At 49.2% G+C, this 26,132-nt stretch overlaps 1 protein-coding gene across 1 annotated transcript; it reads right to left on the reverse strand.

Annotated features, from left to right (window-relative positions):
- Positions 1-202: 202 nt before the first annotated feature.
- Positions 203-25,746, reverse strand: CNGA3 (cyclic nucleotide gated channel subunit alpha 3). The gene is made up of 8 exons (XM_019669201.1): positions 25,646-25,746; positions 17,557-17,670; positions 14,880-15,056; positions 11,790-11,840; positions 6,976-7,047; positions 5,572-5,676; positions 4,061-4,167; positions 203-1,602 (listed from the first exon to the last, which is right to left on the reverse strand). Exons 1-8 carry the CDS (start codon positions 25,744-25,746, stop codon positions 203-205), a joined length of 2,127 nt encoding a protein of 708 aa, XP_019524746.1.
- Between the last annotated feature and the right edge of the window lie 386 nt (positions 25,747-26,132).

Genomic DNA, 26,132 nt, shown 5'->3' on the forward strand with positions numbered 1-26,132 from the left:
AACCTGCACTTGACTGGGGCAAACATAATGAGACTCATTTTCTAGATGAGGAAATCAAGGCTCTCTCCCGAGGCCACCACAGCTTGCAAAGGGCCAGGAGAGCTGGACGACCTCCCCGCCAAGTCCCTTTTCATGTAGCTGCAGCCGCATAGTGTCACACTGACAGCTGGCTCCAGGAAGCAGGAAACAGACCTGTGTTTTTTCACTGTTGCTTGGGCTCTGGTTCTGGAGGGTCCCCATCAGGCAGAGGGCTGCCCCCACAGAGTTTCACCTGGTTTTCCAACTGGCTGAGGCGCTGCTTCACTCTCATCTGAGTGGCGTTGTACTCGGCCAGGAGCCGTGCAAACCTGGTCTGCAGGGTGTCCAGGGAGGACTCCAGGTGCTCCACCTTCTCCTCCAGGTCCTGGGGGTCTGGCCCGGCCTTGGCCAGGTCCTCGTCCATCAGGTTGTCCTTGATGAGGACCTGGCGGCCCTTCTCCTCCAGAGCCCTCTTGGCGTTGGGGTACTCGGTGAGCGACTCCATCAGGTCAGCTTTGGAAAGGCAGAACAGGTCCGAGTAACCAATGCTGCGGATGTTGGCGGTCCTGCGGTTCCCTGACTTGCTCCCCTTGATGTTTAAGATGCTGATCTCCCCAAAGTAACTCCCATCACTGAGGACCACGAACTGGGTGATCCCATCGTCGGCCACCACTGCCAGCTTGCCCTCCTTGATGATGTACATCTCCCTCCCAATGTCCCCCTTCTTGCAGATGTAGTCCCCAGGGCTGAACACCACAGGCCGCAGCTTCAGCACCAGCTCCACCAGCAGACCTGCCTCACAGTCCTGGAAGATACGGACCTTTTTCAGCGTGTCCAGGTGCACGTTGATGGCTATCTCCGCCTTCAGCTTGTCCGGGAGGCTCCTGAGCACCTCCTTCTCATCCACCGTCTTCCTGTTGGCCCACAGGTAGTCAAACCACCGGATAACTCGTGTCTCCAAGTCCTTGGTCACCTTGCGGTACTGCATGTACTGCTTGACGGAGTCAATCTTGGCTTGGAACTCAGCCCGGGAGGCATTCATGTTCGAGATCATGGAGCCCACGTTGCCCACGATGGTGGCAAAAATCAGGACACCCACCAGGAAGTCTATGACCACGAAAAGATATTCCCCATCTTTCACAGGGGGCGGGGTCTCACCGATGGTGGTCAGGGTCAAGGTGGACCAGTAGAGACTATAAATGTACTTCCTGGAGAGGCGCCCATACTCTGGGTTTGAGATGTTTGGGTAGACCCAGGAATCTGTCCCCAAACCGATGAACTTGGAAATGGCGAAGTAGATGCAGGCATTCCAGTGGATGATGACAAGGATGTAGAAGACCAAGTTCCCGATCCTGAACACGTTGGGATAGTTGGTCCTCGTCTCCGTACGGTCAAAGAATTCGAAGAGCCGGGTCAACTTCAGTAGGCGGTTGAACCTCAGTTCCGGGTAGTTTACACCCAGCTTAAAATATGCCAGGTCTGTGGGGAGCAGGGACAACACATCCAGCTTGAAGTGCAAGGTCTTCGTGTAATGCTGCCACAGCCTCTTGGCATCCCTGACCATCAGACCTTGCTCGAGGAAGCCTAAAGGAGAAGATGGAGGTCATTTGCACATCAAAGTGGCTGCCAGTTTTTGAGCATGGCCCAAAGAAAGGTGTTTCACAACATGACTACAGGAGACAAAGTTATACACACATAATATTGGGTTGTCGGAAAAGTCATGATGTATTTTTTTCTATGTTTTTCATTGCAAAAATGTGTCATGACTTCCGACAACCCAGATAGAAACCACTTCAGAAGCCACACTACAGGAAAGGAGCTCTGATATTTTCTAGTCTGTGATGTTCTCATCTATTTTATTCAATTAAAAAATATAGGTCAACTGGGTACATTTCAATGTGGATTGGATATTAGATGATAACAAGGAGTGAGCATTAAGTTTTAAAAGATAAATGGAAGTTATACTTTTAAAAATGGGTCCTTTAAAGTTAGAGATAGGTGCTGAAAAGGTTACTGTCTGAGTTTTGCTTTAAAATACTCCAGCCAATAAAAGGGGGCGTGGGGAGATACGAAATAAGATTAGCAAAATGCCGATAACTGTTGAAGCTGGGTGAGGGTACACGGAGACCCACAATACCATTTGCTTTGAATTTGCTTATGTTTGAAAATATTAAAAGCACAGGTCCTGGCCTATTCAATTGATTTCATCCATCACAATCGGCACAGCCTGCCTTTTAAGCAGATTGCCTAGAAAAGCAGTAGTTCTCCTTCCTGGCTGCACATTGATGTCACCCAAGGGGCTCTGAGAACATATGAAGCCTGAGACCCACCCACCCACAAATCAAACTGGTCTGGGTATTGAGAGTCATGAGGGATTGTTACTGGTGAAATCAATCTGGTGAGTAGTATGACTTGTATTCTTCTTTTTTTCTTTTCTTTTCTTTTTTTTTTAACATTTTCAAACAAGCGCAAAAGTAGAGAGAATAATATAACAAGTGCTTTTTAGGTTTGGGTAAGCATCAGAATCACCCTGAGGGCTCTGTGTAACACAGAGTGCTTGGCCGTCCCCAGAGTTAGGTCGGGAGCACTTCTAACAATGTCCAGGGCAATGCTCTGAGGCAGCCAGAGGCAGCACTGCCCACTCTGGGCAAAGCAGACATCAAGTTTGCTGTCACATGCTAGGAGCAACCTGCTGCCCAGCCCCCTCGGCCTTATTTCATTCTTTGTTACACTTGTGTTTATTGAGTGCCTAGATCACGATGTGCCACTCCTTGTGCCTTGGGACTCCTCGATCCTTCCTTAATCCATCTTCTCTCAATTCTGGCCAGTTTTTCCTTTGGAGTGTAATCCACAGCCACTTGGTTTCTGTTCCCATCTGCCCCCTTGTCTCCCGGCTTCCTGCTGAATCTTGGGTCTCCAAGGATAGTACCCAAGCACGAAGGGGTGGGGTCAATGTCTGAGTGAGGGTGACTCGTCCCACTGAAGCTTGGTTGAAGAAGCAGGAACAGTCAGCCCAATGAGTCGAGCCACTCACAGAGGTCTTGTGTCTCCATCGGCTTATGTGACCATGGAGTGGCTGAGCACCAGTACTGGCTAAGTCACATGTGCAAGCCTCAAGCTGTGCGTGTGAGGTCTTCTAAGTTGAGATGCTGGGCACTGATGTGGAAGCAGGTGGGGTGCCAGTCTGGCCCTGCTGGGTGGTGACTGTGGATTTTGGACCAGTCACTCAGCACTTCTGGGCCTTAGCTTCTAGAGTCGTGCCTGCACTTGTCTCTCACACAGCAGGTCTACTGAGGACGCAAGATGGGCTGAAATGCTTTGTGCCCCGCAAAGCCATACCAAGGTTTGTTGCTGCGAGCTGGTGGTATTTAGAGGGACAACAACGGCACGGCTTCTTGTGCAAGTGACAAGCAGGGCCTCTACTAGCTTATGTGATGTCTTTGTGCAAATTAGAAAAAGGTGCCCCAAGAATGCACAGCTGGGAGGCTAAGGCATGGGCGGGGTTTAGCCCCCACTTGCAACCAGAAGCAATCTGAAGGAAGGCCCTGTTTCAGATTTTAGACCTCCATATTTAAAGGTCCTTTAAAAGCCACAGAATAACAAGTCCTGGGTCCTCTGACTGTCCAAGAAGAGGAACTCCAAGAGTGACTGAGCTGTCACCTGCTTTCTGCAATGTTGGAGCTGGAAGGGTGCTTTGAGAGGATGGTTTGGCTTTCCTAGTATATCACAGGTGAAACGAACAAGGCTAAGAGACACAGTTCAGGTCACACAGATCGTTGGGATAGCAGAGACCAGGACCCAGGTGTCCTGACCCCTATTCAGGGTCCTGTCCAAGGAGTCATTGTAGAGGGAGCCTGAGGCAGCATCACCCCCCTGACTACTGAAGATTCCCCAGACCTGCCGGGCCTCTAATGGTCACAGGTGGGTACTGTCCACCCAACTGTTCTGGATCTCCCTGAACACAGCCTGTGGTCCCCCTCCTGATGTGGGGCCTGGGGCCTGGGGCCTGGCCCAGAGGAGTTCCGGGCCTGGGCACACTCACCTGTCCGGGCTCGCACCAGCACATCTAAGCCATAGAGGATGTCTGCAGAGTAGTCCAGCACTAGCCACAGTATCAGGTGTTCAGACTGCAGCTCATCAAAACAGGCCCTAAACCAGAGTGACAGGGAGCAGGGCGTTTCGAGCAGGGTCCCCAGCAGGCACCAGCTCAGAGCTCCACATAGCCCTGCCTGCAGGGCTTGTACCCCACTGTCATCACCTCAAGTCCTGACAAGGACACCCAGGCTCTGAGAAGCCTTTCTGTCCCAAGGTCACAGAGCTCCTAAGAAGAGCTGGGTATTGACCTCGAAGAGTGGACCCTGTTGCCTCTGAGCAGGAAGTTCTGAGACCCCAGGAGGGGCAGTTTCTCTAGGCCTCACTCGTGGAGTCAGGTGAAGAGGCTGAGGACATGCCCTTTCTGGTGTTAAATGCCAACAGAAATGTTAGAATTTCTGAGAAATTAACAACTGAACAAAGCAGTAAATATCTTCTACTTTCCAGATCTGTATGCTCACTATTTCTCATACAGACAATACCTTCAAATATCTCTCTTAGCCCCCAAAGAGCAGCAGCTTGCTCCTGTGTCCCCATTCTGCAGCTTTCTCAGGTCCCGTCTGAGAAAAGCAGCCGGTTTCTGCAGCCCTGGACCTCCTGACTCACACTCGGCAGAGCAGAGGGTCTTACTGCATCACTGCATCCGGTCTTGTGGCATGATCAGGTGGCTCCAACACCCCTCCCCCCACTCCTCCACCCTCCCACCCCCTGCCACCCAGGAAAGCAGGACATACTCCTGTAACCTTGCCTCACAATCTGACCCTGGAAAGCCCCAGGGCCCGTGCTGACCCCTGGAAAACGTCATACCTTGTAGGCTTGCTTAGGAATGCCCCACAGCCCCTGCCTCCTTCCTTCCATGCCGCCCTGTCTCCTTTCAGAAAAGAAAAGCAGCAGCTCACCTTGCAACCTTGTCCTGCAGGCCTGCTAGGAAGGATCACCAACCCCTTGCTTACTCTCAGAGAGGAGCAGCTCACCCCTTATCCTGTCCTGAAGTTTGCTTAGAAAATCCCACAGCCTCCTGTGTACCCCAGAAGAGGACCAGTTCTGTCCCCAAATGTCTGCTCAGGAACTTCCCAAAGCCCACTCGTCACTCTCAGAGATGCAGCCTCTTGTCCTTGCATCCTTGTCCTGTGCCTTGCTCAGAAATTCCCACTGGCCCCCACATGCCCCATTAGAGGAGAAACAACACAACCCAACGTCTCTCTCCTGCAGACTTTGTGCTTGCCCACAGAGAACAGCCGCTTGCCTGCATCCCCTTCCCAGCTTGCTCAGGAAGGCCCTGGTGGTGCTCTGCTAGAACCACCTTATGAATGGAGAAACTGAGGCACAAGAAATTGGACGGTGGCCACGAGGGGACCAGCAGCCCAGCCTCTTAAGTGAGACCCGAGCTCTGTCTTGGGGCCTGGCCACCCTCACGCCTTCCCTGCCCGTCCCCAGGTGGAGGCCTGCCCATGCCCCTACCTGCAGATCAGCAGACACCAGTTGTAGAAGATGGGCAGGGCAATGATGATCAGCCAGCGGTAGTACACATTGCTGGAAGGGTCCACCACAATGGTGTCCTCCTTTCTGGAAACACAAACAATGTAGTGTGTTGAAAGACCACAGCTTTGGAGAGTCTTACAGACCTGTCCTAACTTAGGGCATAACCTAGGGCAATGGTGAACTGAAGTTCAAGAGAGAGCTGTCCCAGACAGCATCCTCTCAGTCTCGAGGGCCACAGGGGTGTTCCTGCATGGGAAGACAGGCTGGCAGGCAGGGCAGACTCTAGAGGTGTTTCTCTCCCAGCTCAGATCTCCAGGGAGCGAAGGTTGACTATAAAATCACGGTGGCGACATTTCCATGTGCCCTATGGTGTCCTCCTTGACCTCAGGACTCTAGGAATGAAAATGCAGCATGGTGATATCTCCGAGGACTGCAGGGAGACTGTCAGAGCTATCTGGGGGAGATTTGTGGAATTGCGGGTCTCCAGGCCCACCCAGATCCCCTGCAAGGCTGGGGCCTGGCAATGTGCATTTACACATTGCCCAGTGGCTCTGAGGCAGCTTCTCTCCGCACTGACTTTGGGATCCCAGGGCATTCTCTTGGGAACACGCTCCATCTCGTTCACATCATTTGCACAGATCTTCCAAAGGCTTGTTTCCAAGCACATAGATCCTCCGCTCCATCAAAACCCCCAACCTGGGCATCACGTAGGTGATGCAGGCTGACACTGAATGGAGAAATGGCTTAGGGTGCTTTCCATTTTTATTTTCAGGATTTTCTGAGGATTAGAGTTTACAGGCAGTGCTGGAGATTCTTTTTCTTTTGGGTCCACATGCCTCTACCCCACCCCAAATGCCCCATGGGGCCTAGGTCTGCAGAGCTGCCCCTATGCCCCTGGCGAGACCCTGGGGCCTTCCTGCCCTCGCCTGGACTCAGCAAGTGCAAGACTATCTGCTTACTGAAGGTGCTTTGCACTGCTCCCAACACTTGTCACCACTGGGCCTGGATTACGGTTTGTGACTATAGAATTTTCTAGTGCTCAGGAGAAGGCTTCAGCTTACCTGGACTCGTGTGGGCAAACAGAATTCTGGAGAGCAGGGCACAGGAGCAGGTACACAGGGACAGCCCCTAATTGCTTTCCCAACACTGCAGACCACCCTCTCTACCTATGAGACCCCTGTGGGTCCCAGAGCTGGGCAGGACTCTCCCTGAAGAATGAGACCCCCATCTGGGACCAACTTCCTGAGTCCTCAGCAATCCCCTCTCCAGGATATGCTGAGCCCTAATGGCATCGTCTCAGACTCAGGTCCTGGACCCCTGGGCAGGTCAGGCCCCATGTGACCAGTGAACCCCTCTTGAGAGGCAGCTGCTCTCAGTACTTACTCCTGTCGCTTTACGCAGTTTTCCTTTCCCTCTTCTTCCTTTTTCTCTTTCTCCTCCTTCCTTGCCTTGTCACTGGATGACACAGGGTGACACTTAGCAGAGATCATATATCACAGACACTACCACGTGGAGAGGGTAGGCTGGAAGTGACATGGAGGAGAGGGTGTGGGGTAGGAAGTGGGTACTTCTAGCACACTAGGGTGAGATGCGGTTACTGATTTCATTATTCTATTGTTATTATTCCTGAAGTATGAGGTGAACTAGCCAGCGAAGCTTTCTGTGTACACTGAAGGGTGCACAGTGGTCCGGCCTCGTGCTGTGCAATTTCTGACCCATTTTCATGAGCCCCCTAGGAAGTCACAAGCTGCTGAAACTGGAGACATTTTGAGGCAATGGGAAATAAACCCAAATCCACACATTTAGGGTAGAAAAGTCACTGAGACTCTTGGAAGTCACCTGTAGAGCACTTTGAAGGAAAGGGTATGGCCTACCTGTTGTTCTCTAAACCTTGATCATGTGATGTCTGGGAGTAGAATAGCATCCCCCCCCCACCCTGCTTCTGTCAGCATCAGCAGGAAGATGCTATGAGTGTAGCCATCTCTTCAACACATGGCTTTACTCTGCTTCCTCTTCTTACTGGGTGTCTTCTAGGACCAGGTTATCCATGAATAGCTATAATTGTTCAGCAAAGCAGGCATTACCACCCATTGAAAAACCAAGATGGAAAGTAAGGGACCTGGCCTACCTGAGGACCCCACCACCAGAATCATCCACAGGCCCCTCAGAGTCCCTGTTCCACACCCTGGAAGAAGGCCTGGGATGACAAATAAACACTCATTGAAAAAGGTCAAAGCACTTCACATAGTAGTCCCTAAAAAAATAATCAGAGACATAAGCAAACATGCCTACAGAGTAATCTCTACCGTTATTTGTCGTCAATTGAATCCTGCAACAGTACAAGAGTCATCATCAACAGTGGGATTCTATGAGGCTGCTTGAAACGTCATGGAAGAATATTCAGTGACATGAGAAAATGGTCCTGATATTTAAATTACAAATCAGACCACACAAGAGTTTATAATAATAGTTGTATTTGTTTTCTGCTGCCAGAGCAAATTCCCACAAACTTAGTAGCTTTAAACAACCCGAAGTTATTATCTTGCTAGTCTGTAGGTCAGAAGTTGACTGTGAGACTCACTGGACTAAAATCAAAGTGTCACAGGGCTGTGACCCTTTCTGAAAACTCCAGGGGAAAATCTGTTTCCTGCTTATTTAGATTATTGGCAGAATCCAATTCCTCGCAATTACAGGACCAATATCCTCATGGTCTTGCTTGCTGTAAGCTGAGGGCATTCCCAGCTTACAGGGCTGCTGCATCCTGGGTTCCTGGCACCCTTCCTCCATCTTCAAAGTCAGCAGCAGCGAGTTGAGTTCCCCTCCAGGTGCCATCTCTCTGGTCCTCCGCAGCTTAGAAAGGCTCTCTACCGTTAAGGATGATGTGATTAGATGGGGTACACCTTGACAGTCCAGGATCAGGTCCCTGTCTCAAGGTCCTTAAACCTAATCATATCTGCAAAGTCCCCTTTGCCACATAAGGGGATGTGGGGATTAGCGCCTCTGCATCTTGGGAGCCACTGTTCTGCCTACCACAGTCCATCCTTGGCCCCCAAAGATTTACATTCGTCCTATGTGCAAAATGCATGCACCCCGTTCCAAGACACCCCTGCCCCCGCCCCGCAGAGTCTCATCCCATTATCACATCAACTCAGAGTCCAGAAATTTCATCTGAGTCTCATTGGCTCCAGGCTCTCCCCTCTGAGTCACCCTCCCTTCTTCATGAAAGGTAGCACCTGTTTGTAGCTGAGTTGTTTCATCAGCCTGTTTCCTGCATCTTCTAGAATTTAGAGGTCCAATAGTCTTCTTCCATTTTGGACTGCTCTGTCCCTTCAGGTCCAAGCCGGCAGTGTCTTTTCTGGTAAGAAATCTTCCAGAACTTTGTGAGTCGTGTATATAGGAGGGGTTCACTCAGCTAAACAAGAGGCTCATCCACACATCTTTCGGAGAAATCTCTTCTCCATTTATGCCTTCTGCTGAGGTGGCTGGGGCCGGGGGCGGGTTGGGGGGCGGGCTGGAAGGTGGCTGACACCCTTCCTCTCTTCGAGAGTATTTGTGTGACTAAATATTCACGACTTTTGATCGTTCTCAGGGATTAGCAGAAGGCTATTCAGCCTCAGCCTCAGCTTTTCCTTTCTCTAAGGCACTCTCCCCTGACAGTGAATTCTTTGCATTTCGTATCTTTTGAGCAGGCTGAGAGTTTCCAAAATCCTCAGGTCCTGTTTCCCTTTCATTTAACTGTTCTTCCCTCAACTTACCTCTCTGCTCAAGTTTTACTATGAGCAGCGAGAAGAAACCAGGCTGCACTTCCCACTGCTTGGAAATATCCTCACCGAAACATTCAAGCTCATTGCATACGAGGACTGCTTTCCACACACCCAAGATCACAGCAAGGCTAAGCTTTCTGCCACCATAAAAGAAGAATCCAGGGCTGGCCGAGTGGCTCAGTTGGTTAAGAGCTCGCTCAAGAGTGCAAGCTCTGAGCAACAGGGTTGCAGGTTCGATTCCCAGCCTGAGCTGAGCTGCCGCTGAGCTGCCAACAGGTGGCAGGATAGCTCAGCTTAAAAAAAAAAAAAGAATCCCCTTTCCTCCAATTTCCAACAGTTGAGAAAGGTTCCCTACTGTTAGGATGACATGATTACATGGGACCCACCTTGACAATGGAAGACCAGCTCCCACCTCAAGGTCCTTAAACCTAATCACATCTACAAAGTACCCTTTGCCATATAAGGTCACATGTTCCCAGGTTCCAGGGATTAGAACGTAGACATCTTCAGTGTGTGTGTGTGTGTGTGTGTGTGTGTGTGTGTGTGTGTGTGTGAGAGAGAGAGAGAGAGAGAGAGAGAGAGAGAGAGAGAGAGAGAGGGAGAGAAAGAAAGAAATTATTCTGCTTCCTACACTAGTCAATATTTAGTGAGCACTTACTACATTCTTAGGCACTGTTCTAAGCCTTTACACATATTAACACATTTAGTTTTTCATACAGCCTTGTAAGTAAGGCACTATTACAATCCCTATTTTACAAGTCAGGAAACAGATGCACAGAAAGGTCAGGTAACTTGCCCATGGTCACAAAGCTCTTCAGTGGCTGAGTTGGGCTACAAATGCTCTTAACCAGTATACATCTTAAATGTATTCTATTTAATATATATATATATATATATATATATATATATATATATATAGGTTCAATTTTTATACCTAGGAAAAACTTGGAAGCATCTTTGCCAACATGTAAGAAAGGCTTTCTTTTTTAATGGAATTCTGCTGTTAACATGAAGTATACTTTTCTGTGGGTGTATGTTCATCGGTGCTTTTCTGTTTTGCAAGTTTTTGACAATGCGTATATGAATGAATTGAATAAGAATAAACATTTATTAAACTTGTTAACTGAGAAGAGCAAGGACAGTCACCATCCATCTTCTGTCCTCTTGAATCTACTGTGATGTGACCCTGAAGACTTTTCTGCCACTGACGTCTTAACATCAATGCACCAGCAGAGGGCGCTGCCCACAAGCTAGCTGGGCGTTAAATTGCACCAGGTTCAGGCTCCTGGTCCAGGATTTGTGGCCTCTGGTTGCAGGCTTTGGCCTTTCCTCTGGCTACCAACGTGCTGAAGGACTAGGAAAGACCCAGCACCATCCAGCTGCATCCCCAAATCCACCCAGCACTGCCCCCAAAACACCTACACAAAGCTGCAAAACGATTCTGGTTTTGGCTGGGAAAAGTTTGATCAGGGAGGGAGATTCAGGGCTCATGGAACTCAAGTGAAAATGCCAGAAGTGCGAGGGAAGAATGTGGGTGGGTGTCCATAAAAATTATTTCTGTATCTCGGTGTCCAGGTGGCCCCATTTTGGGACAGTCTCCAATTTTGTCCCTTGGTCCTTGGCTGCAGTGCGGACCCATGATATAAGCCCATCTGAAAAGATTTATAGAAGACTGAAGAAGCCAACACTGTCCAGCCCACCTCAATTCTCACCCACATCCCAGCCCCAGGACACAGAAGCACAGAGAACCCCAGGACCTCTGTCCATGGTTTCCAGCACCCCAAGGCTTTCCTTGACCATGGGACTCAGTGCCCAGTCTTAAGGGTGTTTAATATCAGCCTTGGCTTTCAATGAAGCACACATTGCAACAGTTATTGTTTTACAGATGAAATAATTTTTCTTGATTGCTGGCATTTGAGTCTCTGGATTTGATGTCCAAATTTATGCAAACAAAATGCAACTAAGGTTCACAGTGGGAAATGGAAAAAAGTTCCATCGGAGGAACAAAGGGAACTAACAAGAAAAGGCGTTGGCACATTTCTCTTTCAATTGGAAGTCAAGAAATTGGCCTTTTTTGCTGATAGTAATGGTTTTTCTCTGGGCAACTGAGATGCCCTCCCCTACATACTCCCTCTGTATTCCATGAAGAAGGCAGGAGAATGGTGCACATGCACACACATGGACACACATGTATGATCACACACACACGATCCAACCCCTTTGCTTCATGGATAAGAAAATTAAAACAGATAAAATGACTGGCCCCAGGAAGTCAGACAGACTAGGTTCCTTCCCCAGTTTATCCACAGGGATGAAATTCTAACTAAAGGAACAGGATTCTAGAAGCGTCGAGTGATGTTTTGGGAGTATGGGAAGCGGGCGTACTTAATGGGGAAGCAAAGCTAGGCGTCTGAGGGCAGCGAAAGTACTCACTCCTCTGAGCTTCTGCACGTGTTGATGTTGTCCCTGGCCAGGGACCAGCCACTGCAAGAGGTAGAGAGGATGCAACATGGGAACCTGCACTCAGCTCCAATTCCTGGGACCATTTGCCCCAGGTGGCTATTCTGGTGCCCCATCCCATCTCCCGGGCCTTTCCACACAGCTTGAAGATCAGAGGGTGTTGTTACTTTCAGGGACTAAAATGTTTTGTGACAAGTTTGCTATGGTCAAAGCCTTGGGGAAGAGAGGATGAAAGCTCACTAAACGGAGGCTTTTGAATAAATGGGGACCAACTGTATGTATCCACCGGGCATCTGGCTTAGATTCCGATAGATTTCAGACCACTGACCTGTGTGCCAGGCAGTATGAGGGCACAGGCCTGGACCCGATATAGCATCTGCCCTCTGGGTGCTCTCAGGTGCCTTCCACACAGAATGGACTCGTTAGTAGTGGTGACAGCTTGTTACCCTCATTTACACAGGCCTGGCTCTCAAAGGGGACCATCCTTGAAAATCTACTAACCGCAGCCACTTCCAATTTGCAGGGCAAACGATGACAGAACTGTTCCAGTTTTTAGTCTCTCCTCCCCCACCCCCTGCCTTCACATTCCTCTTAAAGCTCCCAGGCCTTCCACCCCCCCATCTATGTGAGAACCTGGTAGAAGGCAGGGCTGGGTGTGTACCCAGCTGGATGTTTACTGGAAGCTGAATTGCACAGTACTTCATGGTGGATAGGTGTTATTTCCAAGAGGTCGAGTTTTTGACATGGCTGGTGTAAGGAAGCCAGCTGGGCCTCACAGAGCTGGAGGGTGGCTTTCCTGTCCATGGCCAATGCAGACATTCAGTGGAGACCCGGAGACCAGAGCCAGTGGCCAGTGACACTCCAGCCTGACCCGCAGGGCACCTCCTCTACGATGCTGACCATCCGGCCAAATGCCATCTTGGTACTTCTGCTTGCCCTGCCCGTCTCCTCTCCCCACCCTGCTTGTTTGAGGATTGGTTTTGATCATCGGAACATCCCCTGTAGAAGCAAAACTTCCCCGTGGGACCGTGCAGAAGTAGAAGCTCCATGAGTTGCAGTGGCCTGTGTTAACCACATCTTTGCTGGCAATCCCACAGAACTAAGACCCATCGCTGCTTACACTTTGCTTTGCCAACGGGACTTTACCCCAAAAATACAGTCTTCCTCCCCCAGGAAGCCTCCTTGATTGATTGGCTACCATCCTGCACCACCAAATGTATCCACCCACTCTGAACCTTCCCGGAAGTGACCAGGTCTCTGTGGTATAGCTGGGCCTGGACCTGACGGGGTCCTAACTCAACCCTCTGCTCATCTGGTCATTTTGGGAAATGGGCAAAGAGCCTAATGTTTCATTTCTCAGACTGCAGAGAAGATAATTCGATCAATTAAGCCAAGAAGTCTCTGCTTGCCCCCAAAGGAACTGAACCAATCTGGTTGGCTTGCTAGCAAACCTCTTTTTCTCTTTCTTTCCTTCTCTCTCTCCTCCTCCTTCCCCACCTTCTCTTTTTCCTTAGCAGCCACTCCCTCTGCACCATCCCCCCCGCACCCCCACATCTCCCCAGCCTGTCTTTCTGGCTCGGCAACAAATAGCACACAGACCTTGGAGTCAGGAAACCCCTCGCCCTGGGCACCCAGGATGCCCTATACCCAAGCCTTCCATGGTCCCCTTCCCATAGCCCAGGGAGCCCAAGGCTTTGCAGGTCAAGTTCATGTGGAAATGCGAGCCCCAGAATGTCACTCCAGGCGGACTTCGCTTCTCAGTCAGCAATCGTCACACCTTTCCCCAGCAAGAAGACTCAATGTCAGGCTCCTAAAGTATTCCCTGGCAAGAAGTCGCCTTGAACTCTCATATTTTATCTTAAATATGCATGTACATTTTGTAACCTACTGCACATCTATAATAAAAATGCCCCCCCCCACACACACACACAAATATGGAAGTAAAACAGATGCTCCAGCCAGATCCATCAAATGACCTTCACTCCCCAGAGGCCTTCCTGTGCCCAGCCACAAGGCCCACAGCTGAGCGCTTCTGCTCATTTGACACAAACATGCACAGCATTTTCTCTAGAAGTTATGCAGCGACCATCTGTTCTGCAACAACCATACTTATTTTCACCTTTGCATCTTATCAATTTTGGCATTAGAGCTTTTCAAGCCCCTCTTTTCAGAGAGCAGGTTCTGAGCAAGAGTCCACCTGTTTGTGAGGCCAAGAGAAGGTCAGCTTCCCCTGCACAGCTCACCTGTCTTCCCTTCCAACTGCTCCACTGGTCCCTTTGCTGCTCAGTGACCATTGATTCAACTAGTAGTGGCCCGGTAGTCTCCCTGCCAACCACAGGCTGGGGAGACATCTCAAGGACAAGAGAGGAGGGAGGCAGTGGCTGCGTGGGGTGTGGGGTGGGGACGTCAGTCCAGCACCTGCAGATATGTCCACACGCCTGCACCACGTGGCACTGGCCACACACTCCCAGTTGGGCAGTGGGCCATGCAAGGTGCATGGAGCCCTTGTTCTACAGCCCCTTCTCCTATCAAAGAACACACACTCCCCCCCCACACACACACACACAGTTCTAAACCTGATCTGGAACATGGATAATTCCCCTTGAAAATTCTGACCTACCTTTGGACCTTCTTCCCAGAAAAATGCTTGTGTACCTATACATAAAACTGGGTACTATTTCTCCGAAGCTCATGCTATAAAGGCCCCCCTTTTTTTTTTATCAAGGTGGTTCACAGCGCAGTCAGTCTAGGATGAGGGTCCTTTGGTAGACAGAGATGGGTAAGGCAAGCACCCCCATGTGTATCTCTGAGAGCACCAATTCCAGGGGACACTAGCCTAGCTCTAGGTAGGACAGGATCAGGGGTCACATGAAGCTGGGGACTCTGGTTAAAGGGTTTCTCTCCTTCATGGCTTCTTGGACTCAGATGGGGACATTTAGAGCAACCAGTGCTCCCCCCAAGACAGACACCTTCTTCAAGGAGCAGCTCACAGCTGAACAAGCGAGCGATGCTTCCTGCCCGCCTGTCTGCTGCCGGCGGCCCATCCTCCCTTTGGCTCCTTACCTTCTCCCTTCATCTGGCTCCTGGCCACTCACGTTGGACTGGGCATTGCTTTCGCGGCTGGATACCTCCTTGAGCTCAGCTCCGTGGAAATGCTCCAGGAAAGCGTCCGGTCTTTGGTCCTGGGGGTGTAAGTGCCTGACGGCCCACACACGAAGCGACACGATGAGGCGCCACAACCTGCAAGGGCAGAGATGGGCAGCCCATGCACAGAGGGAGGGAAAGGACCGCCCTGGTCTCCTTCTGGGCCCTGGGTTCAGGATGCACTTCACTCTGCTGGGACCTATGGTTCCTCTGTAAAAGACGTTGTCCTCTTTACGGCTTTGTCCTCTCAACACCTCAACTCTACAAAGGCAAGAGCCTTCAAAGGAGCACAAGCAGGCTGGCCGAGTGGCCGGTTGGCTAAGAGCTGGCTTGGGATGCCAGAGGGTCCCGGTTCGGATCCCACATATGAGGGCCAGTGACACTGCCCTCTACAGCTAACATGCTGAACAACAGCTCAACCTGGAGCTGGGCTGCTGTGAGTCGCCGGAGACGGCAGGTGGGTTGCCATGGGCTACCATGTGTAGCCAGCAGCCAGCATGAATGGCCAGCAGCTGCTGTGAGCGGCCGTCCAGAAGCCGGTGACTGATCTGCCTCGCCCGGGAAGAGCGCAATGATGGTGCCAGCATGGGCCAGTGAAGCAACGTCCTCCACAACTAGACTGAAGAACAAAAGGACAGCAACTTGTCTGTTCCCCTTCCCCCAATTCCCCAGCACTGTTCCCATTCCCCAATAAAAAAAAAAATCTTAAAAAAAAAATGAGCACAAGCAAGCTTTCCTGCTCCCCATTCCTTTTGCTCCCTGTGGAGCTTTTTGTCACAACTGGAAAGCATTGGAATGATAAAAAATACAATTTACAAATGGTGAAAATTTTGGAGTAAGGTTTAAAGAAACAAGCCCCCAGATACAAGTTAGAGTCTTCCCCCAACCTTTGTCTTATTAATGATTTCTTATACAAACTCTCATTTTCTCCCCAGGCTTGTGCATCAATTCTGTTGCAGCTTGACCTGACCCTCCTCCGGGAGCCAGACCTCACTGGGGCCTCAGGCCCTGAGACGCACAATCCATGTCCCCAGAGTTGGTCTCAGCTCCAGCTTTCAGCCCTGCCTCCTGCCACCCTCTCTCTGTCAGAGGGGAAGGAGAGGAGAGACTCTGCATCTCGGTATCTGGTTTCCCTAACTTGGCATCTAGAGTACATGCCACTGTCCTCAACAAAATCATTTCTGAGCAGCCCAGAATGAGGTCATGAATTGTCATACACTTTGATCCTAATTGCATACTTGTGACCTTAGCTCAAGGGAATCAATTGAAGCAAGAAAACACCCCAGGAACAGATGCCTACAGCTACTGCTGCGAACCTGCCGAGGTCCAGCCCAACCTGTCTGCTCCAGACAGTCACCCCTTCCAGGTCCTCCATCTGCTGAGGAGGGGGAACCAAGGCCATACCACCCGCTTCAGCCTCAGCCAACAAGTTCAGGGACAGACAGCTGAACTAAGAGCCACTTCAAGATGGGGGTTGGGTATGTCAACTCAAGATCATAAGACGAAGGTCATGTTCAGCCTGTGCCTGCTGACATGTGAGCAGAGAGAGAGAGAGAAACAGGGGAGACATGCAGAAAAAAAGCACCAAGACCTGAAACTCCATGAGAACATGAAAGGGAGAAGGCACTTTCTCCCCAGCTCCCCTCATGAGCCCATTGGCTCCATTTCCAAGAGGTGGTCGGTATCTTACCTTCCACCAGGACCCTGTCCCAGGCCTTTTAACTGGAGTTGGCATAAAGGTGTTCTCTTCCTTGCAATCAATGAGCCTTAAAGCAGCACTTCATTAGTAAGACAAAAACACTGGAAATCACTTAACTGTCCAGTTATAATGGACAAGTGAGATCAACAAGGGTAGCATCCTCCACAATGAAGAATATGAAGAATAAAAAAATGAAATTTTTGCAATAATTCCAAGCAAAAATTGTAGAACACATAACCATGTAAAATAACTATGGCATTGTTTTTCAAAAAAATGATAAAAGGAGACAGTAAGCCCAGGTTTGTGGCCCCTGTCAGGAGTCAGCACTTGGCTGTGATGCAGCCCCCACAGCTCCTGTGGGGCAGGCCTGGTGAAATGCATTTCTAGATGAGACTTGAAGAGGTACATACATGACTTCCTCCAGGTGGTACAGCTACTGAAGCCGGAGTACACACCCCATCAGCCTGATTAATCTCTCAAATGCTTTTACAAGGACGCATGCTATGAGGTTTGCCTGGCTATTTAGAAAATGACACTATCGTCTCCATGCCCTCGTGGTCCATCCAGTGGTCTCCCATGGCTGGCTGGGCTTTTTTCTCTGAACCTTCCCTGGTTGACTTGTTTTCTGAATTCTTCCAACATTAAGCAAGTTCCTCAATATCACTTTGTACTAAAGCAATTCCAGATAAGAGCAGCGTTTCTTAGACTTTTCTGAGCTCAGAGCCCTTCACCCCAAAGGAAATTATTCACGGATGGATTTCTGACTTCTCTGTTCCTGCCTCTTCCCTCTCCAAATCCTCAACCCTACCCCACCCACCACTTCTTCCTGAGACGTATCTGCTTTCTTTCTGCCTCAGTTTCCCCCTTCCCAAGTGAGGGCTGAGACCGATTGGTTACCTGGCAGACCCCTGGCCGGTGAGGGAGCTTTGCCGGGATTCAGCCTGTCCTCTGGTCTCCATGGCAATCGCTTGCTGCAGTTCTGACGGTGTCTCCTCGCCCGGTGAGTAGGTCCTAGGAAATCAGATATGCGGCAGGCTAAATTGATTTCAAGCTCATCCACCTCCTGGACACACTCAGGAATGAGATGGCCAGATGTCTTGCTTAATGAGGACAGCTGCCGTCGCGGGTCCTCAACCCAAAGGCTCCCCACTTCAGGTCATGCTGCCGCAGATCTTGGCTCTCAGGGTCAACGCGGCCTTTCCTTTATAGCAAGCCTGACCCAGCTGCTGCCGTGAGCTCGATGAGAGGAGGTGAGCCAGAGGCAAATGGTCCTCATCAGGGCAGTGGGAAGGGGAATTCCCCGGGCCACCACCTCCAGTCAGAGCAGCTGTTTCCACGCTGTGATTCCAGAGCAAAGGTTTTGGTTCGAACTCATCTCTGCGTACTTCTAAAGAAAGCTTATGTTCTAAAGTCAGATAAAGTGCCACCTCCTTCAAGAGGCCTTCCCTAGCCTCCTCTTCCACATTTGTACAGTGCTTTTCAAATGAAAACCAACACCCACTATGTCCTCTTTGCCAAGCCCTAACCACCACCCCCTGTAATGCAGAGGTGACTGGGGCAGTGAGCTCACCTGTGCAATTCAGGGGAGAAGCATGGGCACTCCCAGACCAGGTACTCACAATTTAATATGAGCACTAGTCACATCAGCAGAGCCTGCTGTTTATGGAATTGCCCGGAATAAGACCAATGTGTCTGGGAACATGTCCCTTTCTTTCTCTTTCTTTTAAAAACTCCTAGGGCTAAAGTTTGAAAAGGTTGATTAAAAGCTATCCAGGCATTGGCCTCTAGGGATCTGCCCTTCATTCCACAAGTCTTGAAGAGCCCAGGCAACAAAAATTCTTTCTATCACATGACCTATTCCAACCTCATCAGCCTATTTTTTTAATTGATATTTTATTATTATTTTTTAACTGTTTTTTTTAAGATTTTATTGGGGAATTAGGGAAGGGAAGCAGCCAAGTTTTGTCCTTCAATCTTAGTTGCGGAAGGTACCGCTAGCTCAGCTCCAAGTCCAGTCGCCATCTGGCTTCCCGTCAGCAGCTCGAGGCCGCTCAGCTGAAGGTGCCGTGGTCAATCTTAGTGCGGGTGGGCATAGCCCGCCATCCCATGCGGGAGTCTAACCAGCAACCTTTTTGCTAAGAGCGCACGCTCTAACCATTGAGCCATGCAGCTGCCCTGCCTTCTTAACAAGGTGGTTACACGGCAGAAGAAGGAGGCAAGAATTGATGTCAGGGAAAAGGCTCTATTTCTCCCCAGCGAGTGATGGACTCAGGACTCAGAGGCCTGTACCCCAGCCTCCTCCTCTTCCCTAGAAGCAGCAGGAAGCTCAGTGCCATGCCATGGCCCATCCAGGCCGTCTTTGCACTAGCAGGTTCTTCCCTCCCTCAGCTTCCCCACATCAAGGCTACTTTCTTCTGCTGGAACCATGTGGAATCAGACAACGCCATCTTCTCCATGGCCGCCTTCTATGATGGGACAACTCTCACACCTGTGCTAGAACCCTCAGCTCACCCATCCGTTCCTCATCAGGTTCAAGTCTCTTTCCCATCACGGTCATTCTAGGAACAGGTTCCTGGGTTCTTGCCTGCCTGGACAAGGAGGCTGAGGCCATCCTGCTATTATTGGAGCCCAAGCCAGAGGTCTTTGTAGGTTTGTGGGTTCATGTTATGTGATGCCCTTATCGCCAACTACCATCAGCCAAAACCCTATACAATGGGCTGTTGCTAAGCCAGACGGCCCGATCCTATGCATACGAGGTCTGACAATGAGCTTCGCGAACTCACCCTAGGAAAAGTGCTACATAGCTCATTGCTGATTATCAGCACAGTCACCTTCAAAGTACTCCCCTTGGGAAGCTATGCACCAACACCAGCACCTAGTCCACACTTCAAAGCAATTTTGGAACTCTTTTTCTGGAATGGCCATCAGAGCTGTCGTCTCATATTACCCTTGATGTCATGAATGTCATCAAAATGTCTTCCTTTCAATATTTCTTTCATCTTCAGGTAAAGAAAGAAGTCATTGGGGGCCAGATAAGGTGAGTAGGGAGGGTGTTCCAATACAGTTATTTGTTTACTGGCTAAAACTCCCTCACAGACAGTGCCGTGTGAGCTGGTGCATTGTCGTGATGCAAAAGCCATGAATTGTTGGCGAAAAGTTCAGGTCGTCTAACTTTTTCATGCAGCTTTTTCAGCATTTCTAAATAGTAAACTTGATTAACTGTTTATCCAGTTGGTACAAATTCATAATGAATAATCCCTCTGATACCAAAAAGGTTAGCAACATCATAGTAACAAGTTCATGATCTTAATTGTCAGACCTCTTATACACTGTATTTGTTGCAAGTTAAGTACTGGACCTTCCCATTTGTCTGAGTCACTTGATGTTTTGGGACCCTCAGTGGCGTCATACTATACTTTCCTCCCAACTCCATCTCATTCACAAATGCCATACAAAAGTCATATGCTCTTTATTGATTGCTACTGTATTTCAACAACATATATCTTATCATTTAATCCATGTAAAAATCCTATAAGACAGGAAACTAAGGTTCTAAGATGTTAAGTAACTTCTCCCAAGGGCACACAGCCAAGTGGCAAAGCTGAGATTTGAATGTCATTCCATCCCATTTCAAAGCCTGCTCTCATCCACTCCATGAAGCTGTCCTCTGTATTTTCATATATGGCACCGCTTAAAGCAAAAGTTGAAGAGGACATGGCTGAGAACTGAGCCCTGAGGTATGCCACTAGAGACATGGCTCTGATCCTCCTGACTGCACTATGTAGGCACAGCTCTTTATTTCTAAACCACTTAATTGAATTCTCCCTCTATACCTGGATGTATAAGGATACTTCTCATCCTTATACATGTAAGAGACGCTCTCAAGCCCTGCTGCAGTTAGAAAGCTACAATTCCCTCACCCTCGTAATCTGTATTCTACAAAGGTGACATGTTATAAGAGGAGGAGGCAGGGGAACAAGTGAGTCCATCTCTCCAGCCCATGGATCCTAGCAGCTGACACACAGTTGTGGCGAGGAGCAGCCCCTGACAACAAAACTGGAGCTCAGTCATGGCATGTGAACCCAGATCAGGAAGCAATTCCAAGAATGGAGGTGTTTTGTCCCCACCAGCAGCTCCTCAGGGAGCTCTAGGCACCAAGCTGTCAGCCCAGCCTTCTCTGCCTAGTCTGGTTTCTGTTTATTGCATGGGGACACATCCTGAGACCAGATTTAGTTGCACTAGCAAAGGAGTCGGTGCCTGACGTCAGAGCTTGTGGGCCGGTGAGCAGGGCACCCACCCCGATTTCAAAGCAGGCCTGCTGCTGGCAGCAGTGAGAGGTACCACACAGGGAATGCATCCGTGACACCCACTCGAAGGGGAGGCGGCAGCATGCGAGGTCTGGGTAGAATCCCTACCCCAGCACCTATTCGCCAGGTGTTCTGTGGGTTGATCACTCACCCTCCCTAAGTTTGTTTCCTGGTCTTCAGAGAAGCGAGAAAAGAAAAATTTGTGGTTTCATGTTGACTTAAGGATTGTTCACACACTCAAGTCCAGAAGGGCACATTTAGCCGTGAAGAATGGGAGTTGCCTTATATGATTAGATTCAAGGGGCCCGACGGGGCCCCTCTTCCCAGTGTACCTCTCCACTTGGTTTTTGATGCTTTAATTTCTACCATGGTGTCTTTTCTTCTAGTCCAGAACCTCTACATTGTTAAATGCCTTGGGTATTTAAATACTAGACCCAATTATTTACTCCTCAGAGGAACTGGTTCTACCACTCAGATGGAAGGGGAGAGGACAGGAAACAAATGTCTTAGGTGATATTTTGAGTCCCCAAGGACACACAGGTACTAAGGGAGAAACTTTTGGTGGTCAATGCAAGAATGGGATCTAGAACCTCCCAGGGAAACACGGAGGCAGGAGAGACTGGGGGTTGGGCCGTGTCACGCCTGGACCTGGCTGAGGAGCCTGGGGCAAGGACTCTACAGGACCTGTCTCTGCAAAATGAGCAGATCAGGCCAGGACAGCCCTGAAGCCACCCTCCCACTCACAGACCTCCTACCACCATCTCGGTGATGATGGTGCCTTTGCAGGAAGAAGCCCCATGAACTTGGTAATTAGTAAGAACAAGGTTAACAAGTGCAGCACAAGGACATGAGTGTTTTGGAAGACAAGGTACTTTTAACCGTGTAATGCTTATTTTCTACGTTTATTTATAAAGAGGAATTAATGTCCATGAAGTCAAAGTTCCCTCTGTCATCAGGAAAGGACAGGTCTCATCAGAACTGGTACTGGCAATTACCTTTGCCCTCTGCAGAGCATCTGCTGTTTTCCTCTGGTGACTCTGGGGGCATGAGAATAAACAGAAGTAACCTCTTAGAACCAGAGTGGAGAATACCATGCTTCGTTTTTCTTTTCCTCCTCCCAAGTCCTCGGGAGCTGCATTGATCGGCACGCACTGCCATTGGCCACATGTGACCAGGGAACTGAAGTCAGTGCAGCCCTGCCTTCCATCCTCGGAAGTAGCTGAAAATTATTCCTTTTGGTGAAAACTGCTTTGGGCTCTGCTCAGGGAGCAGCACGGAGAAGGTATCCCTTCTGTAGGTGACAAAGCCTTGTGGCAAAAAACTACCTAATCGCTGTACCAGGAGACGGGGCTGGAGCTTGGGGTGCCTTTGGTCCTCGCTGCAGTTCTCTATGGCACATTCTGAAGTTTCTCCCTATTGCAGTGTCTTCAAAACTATGCCAGATGGCCCTTCAGTAATCGAGGTTTCTAACTAGAAAAAGAAAAAATCAAGATTTTTTTATTCCTGGTGTTTTCAGGGCATAAACTTAATTTTTTTGTTTAAATGAAATGTTTTAATTCTTCCTTATGACTTTTCACTAGAAAAATGACCCCAATAATTTAAAAAGAGAAACAGAAACATGGGCCTTCACTTTGGTGAACGACCTGAGGGCAGGGCTGTCTCAGGGGACCGGGACATGGTGTCCCCTTCCTCCTGGGGGCACTCAGCAAAGGGCCACCCTGGCACACAGGTTCCCAGCACAGTTTGTTGACATCACTAAGGATAAAGAGTGATTAATATTTAAGGACATACACTCAAAATTATTCTTCTTAAAAGCTTTCTACGAGGGTTTGAATTTCAAGACAAAGTTGTCTGGTTTGTTCAAACACCATGTCCTCCCCCAAAATAGTGATTTGAAACTTTAAAATGTTTTTGTGTATGTGTCAGAGCCCCTTGTGCAGATAAATCTAACAGGGAAAACTAGTCTGTGACTAGACAGATGCTGGGCTGTGCTAAGAATCGGGAGAGAGACCTGGACCCTCCTGCTCCAACCCCAGCCTCAATCCTTGGTGACACCAAGGAACCCACCCCTGCCTCCATGAGATAAAGCATATCTCTCTCATGAAAAACAGCACTCTTTCTCTCTCTCTTTCTCCTTTTGAAATCTATGCAGAGTTTCCATGGGATTCTGTATTGATCTGTCAACAAGTTTTTCCCATGTGAGAGGTTAGGCAAGGCCCCAAGTGGGGCTCAGTGCAACTTGGCTGCTGGCTGAGAATGCATGACTGGACACAGGCAGGAGAAGGCCAGTTCCAGATGCCAGAACAGCTGGGGCTCTCTGAGGCCAGAGACGGAGAAAGCTTCCAGCCTGAGACACCAGAGAAGGCCCCCAGGACAGGGACTCATTTCCAAGACTGACAGTCAGTGTTGATGGAGCACTTAAGTTCAGGCAGGAACTGACCTTGAGTTTTACCTTTTTGAACCCCACTACAGCCCGCTGAGGTCAGTACTACTACATTGTACAGATGAGGAAACTTAGGCTTGGAGTAATTGAGCATCTTTTCAGAGTTGCTCAGCTATGGAATCACTGTTCAAGTCAGCAGTTTGACCCTAAACCTGTGTTGTTGGCTATCATGCTGCTCAGGGGATAGGGGCAGGGGGAAGATGAGAGGGCTTTTTCTCACCCAAGAAGATGGTAAATAGCATTGTTGAAGGGCATTGATTCAGAGCTCTGACCGTGTGGCTGACCGACCCCCTGAGAGTGCATAAATGCACCCAGAGTGAGCCCGCTGTGAGTCTCTTGGAGGCCAGAGGCCCCTCACTAGATGTCAGTGCGGCTTAATGAGCTAGCAATTCATTCGCAAAGGCTCATCTCTCCGGGAGACCTGATGAGCCCTCTTGGACAGTCTACAACTCAGGCTTGTAGGCCACTGGCCAAGTAAGAGCCAGGACAAAGCAGGCAGAGCTGGACCACTGTGGTGTCCAGTCAAGCAGGCATTTGGGGCAGGAGCCCTAGCCTACCTGGGCCTACCGTCTCTTGAGTATGTCACAGGAAGGAGCCAGACTGAGCCCCAGCTGTTGCCTTCTCAGCGCTAGGGAGTCTGCAAGTTCTGTGAAATACTCTGCTTATGCCCCACTTAAGGTGAAAAGGAGCAATGCGGGAAATGTTCCATGTGCTTCAAATTCTCCCTGATCCTCACAGTCTCTGTCCTTATCCCATTGGGCCCAAGATCGCAGGAGCCCAGTGCTGACCAGGGAGCCTGACTTTACTGCTGGGCCCCAGCCTTGGGCCTTTTCTCTTTCCCCCAACCTCTTGGAAGCCCCCCTTCAAGAAATTTTATGAGCTCAGATGTGGGAAGGAAATTATTAATGCATACCAAAGTTTTAATGTCAGGTAACTGTCCTAATAATTTTCTTTTCTTTCAAATAAGGAGCAATGCTTTAACCCTAAGGAATAAGTCTCTAGTGGTGGGACACAGGTATTGACAAGTATAAGATGGAGCGATTTGAAGAGGGTGGGATTTCTGATGTCCCTGAGTCATATCAAATTTCCTGGGGCTCCAACATCCCATTAAAATTGTTGGAGGGAATAAATCTCTGTTGGGATGTTTTGAGATTTTCCTCTCTTTGCCTGAACCTCAAAAGTCGGACCCAAGAGTTTCATAACTTTTCAACAACAGGGGCTCAATCTCTCAGGAAATTGTTGTCCATCTCTTATTAGCAGAGTTTGCTAAGGAGCTGGACCAAGAATTCAGACAGAAAAGAAACAAATGTTCATCTGAGGGAGAAAGTGACATACATGAATGCGTGAGGAGAAACGATGGATGTGGGCCTAGTGCCAGGGTTTGAGGGACTGTCATTGCATTTTTTTTTTGCCATCAGATAATATGCAGTTATCATGGGAGGGACACATTTTCAGTGTTATATCTGTAGGATAAAAATAATATAAACAATGGAAATAAAGTTTTTCACAGTTCCACTCAATCAACTCATTGGGAATTTCAGAAACATAAAAATGTAAGTCCACTTGCATCAAACAGGTACTCTCCCGTTTCCTCACTAGGATACCAGGCTCTTGGAAAAGAATGATGATCCATTTCGTGGCTGAAGAAGCTGAGACATTAAGAGGGTAAGTGAATTTTCCCAAATATACCAGTAAATTAGGAACAGGGCTAGAAGTAGAACTCAAGACCCTAGATTTTCCTACAGCTGCCTTGTGTTGGGATGTCACTGATGGCTAATGGCTTCGCTGGCAAGGCATGGCCCCCCTCCCTACAGACCCATGAGCACAGCATCAATCCTGACCTGTCCCTGGAAGTGAGGGCAGGGCCTCTGACTTGTATAATGTCCCCAGCGCCCAGGACAATGGCTGGGGGACAGACAGCATCCCGTACATGTTTCATGTAGCCATGGGAAAGTGTGGCAGTTTGGAGAAGTTTCTTCAGTAAAACTTAAGAACCTAAATGTTATGTAACTTTTTGGGCCTCATTTCCCCACATGTCTAAAATAAGAATAAAGGTTACGTCAGTGTGGGTCGTGAGGATTTGGTGAGATGAAAAATGAAGTTAGAAGGAGCACTGTGAGTAGCCCCCGCCCTCCAACCTGTGGTTGGCCACAGGCGAAGGCATTCTTTTCCCCACAGTCTAGATCAACTACAGGAATAACCTTTTCCAGGCATAAAATTAAAAAGCCCACCTTACCTGCTGAGGCCATTTTCAATGTGACTGAGATCTCTGTCCGTGGTTCTTACCGCAGGGCAGGTCGGGCTGGGATGGGAGTATTGGGTGTTAATCTTGGCCATCTTGCTTTGTCACATTCAGCCCCAAGGTGCTGAAACATGAACACGGGGCAGATATCATCAGGACAGAGCAGATATCATCAGGACAGGAAGTAACTGCAGACCCAGCTCATCATTGTATGTGTGGGCTACTCCTCCAGGCAAGTCTTCCCCGCTTTCTCTCACAGTTCCTGCCATACTGTTTCAGTTGGGTGCCTCTGGGCTCTGCTTGCCCGCCTGAGGCATAACCAAGGTCTTTTACGCCTTTGTACCTGCTGCCACACCAAGAGCTGCTGAAAGTTAAGTGCTGACCCAGTGAATGAATGAATGAATGAATGGCCAAGTTCGTCTCTGATGTAAGAAAGCTGATTCTCATGATTCTCTGGGGTGATGCTATGTCCTTCTTGACT

This window comes from Hipposideros armiger, unplaced genomic scaffold (genome assembly GCF_001890085.2).
Source record: "Hipposideros armiger isolate ML-2016 unplaced genomic scaffold, ASM189008v1 scaffold_550, whole genome shotgun sequence".
NCBI lineage: Eukaryota > Metazoa > Chordata > Mammalia > Chiroptera > Hipposideridae > Hipposideros > Hipposideros armiger.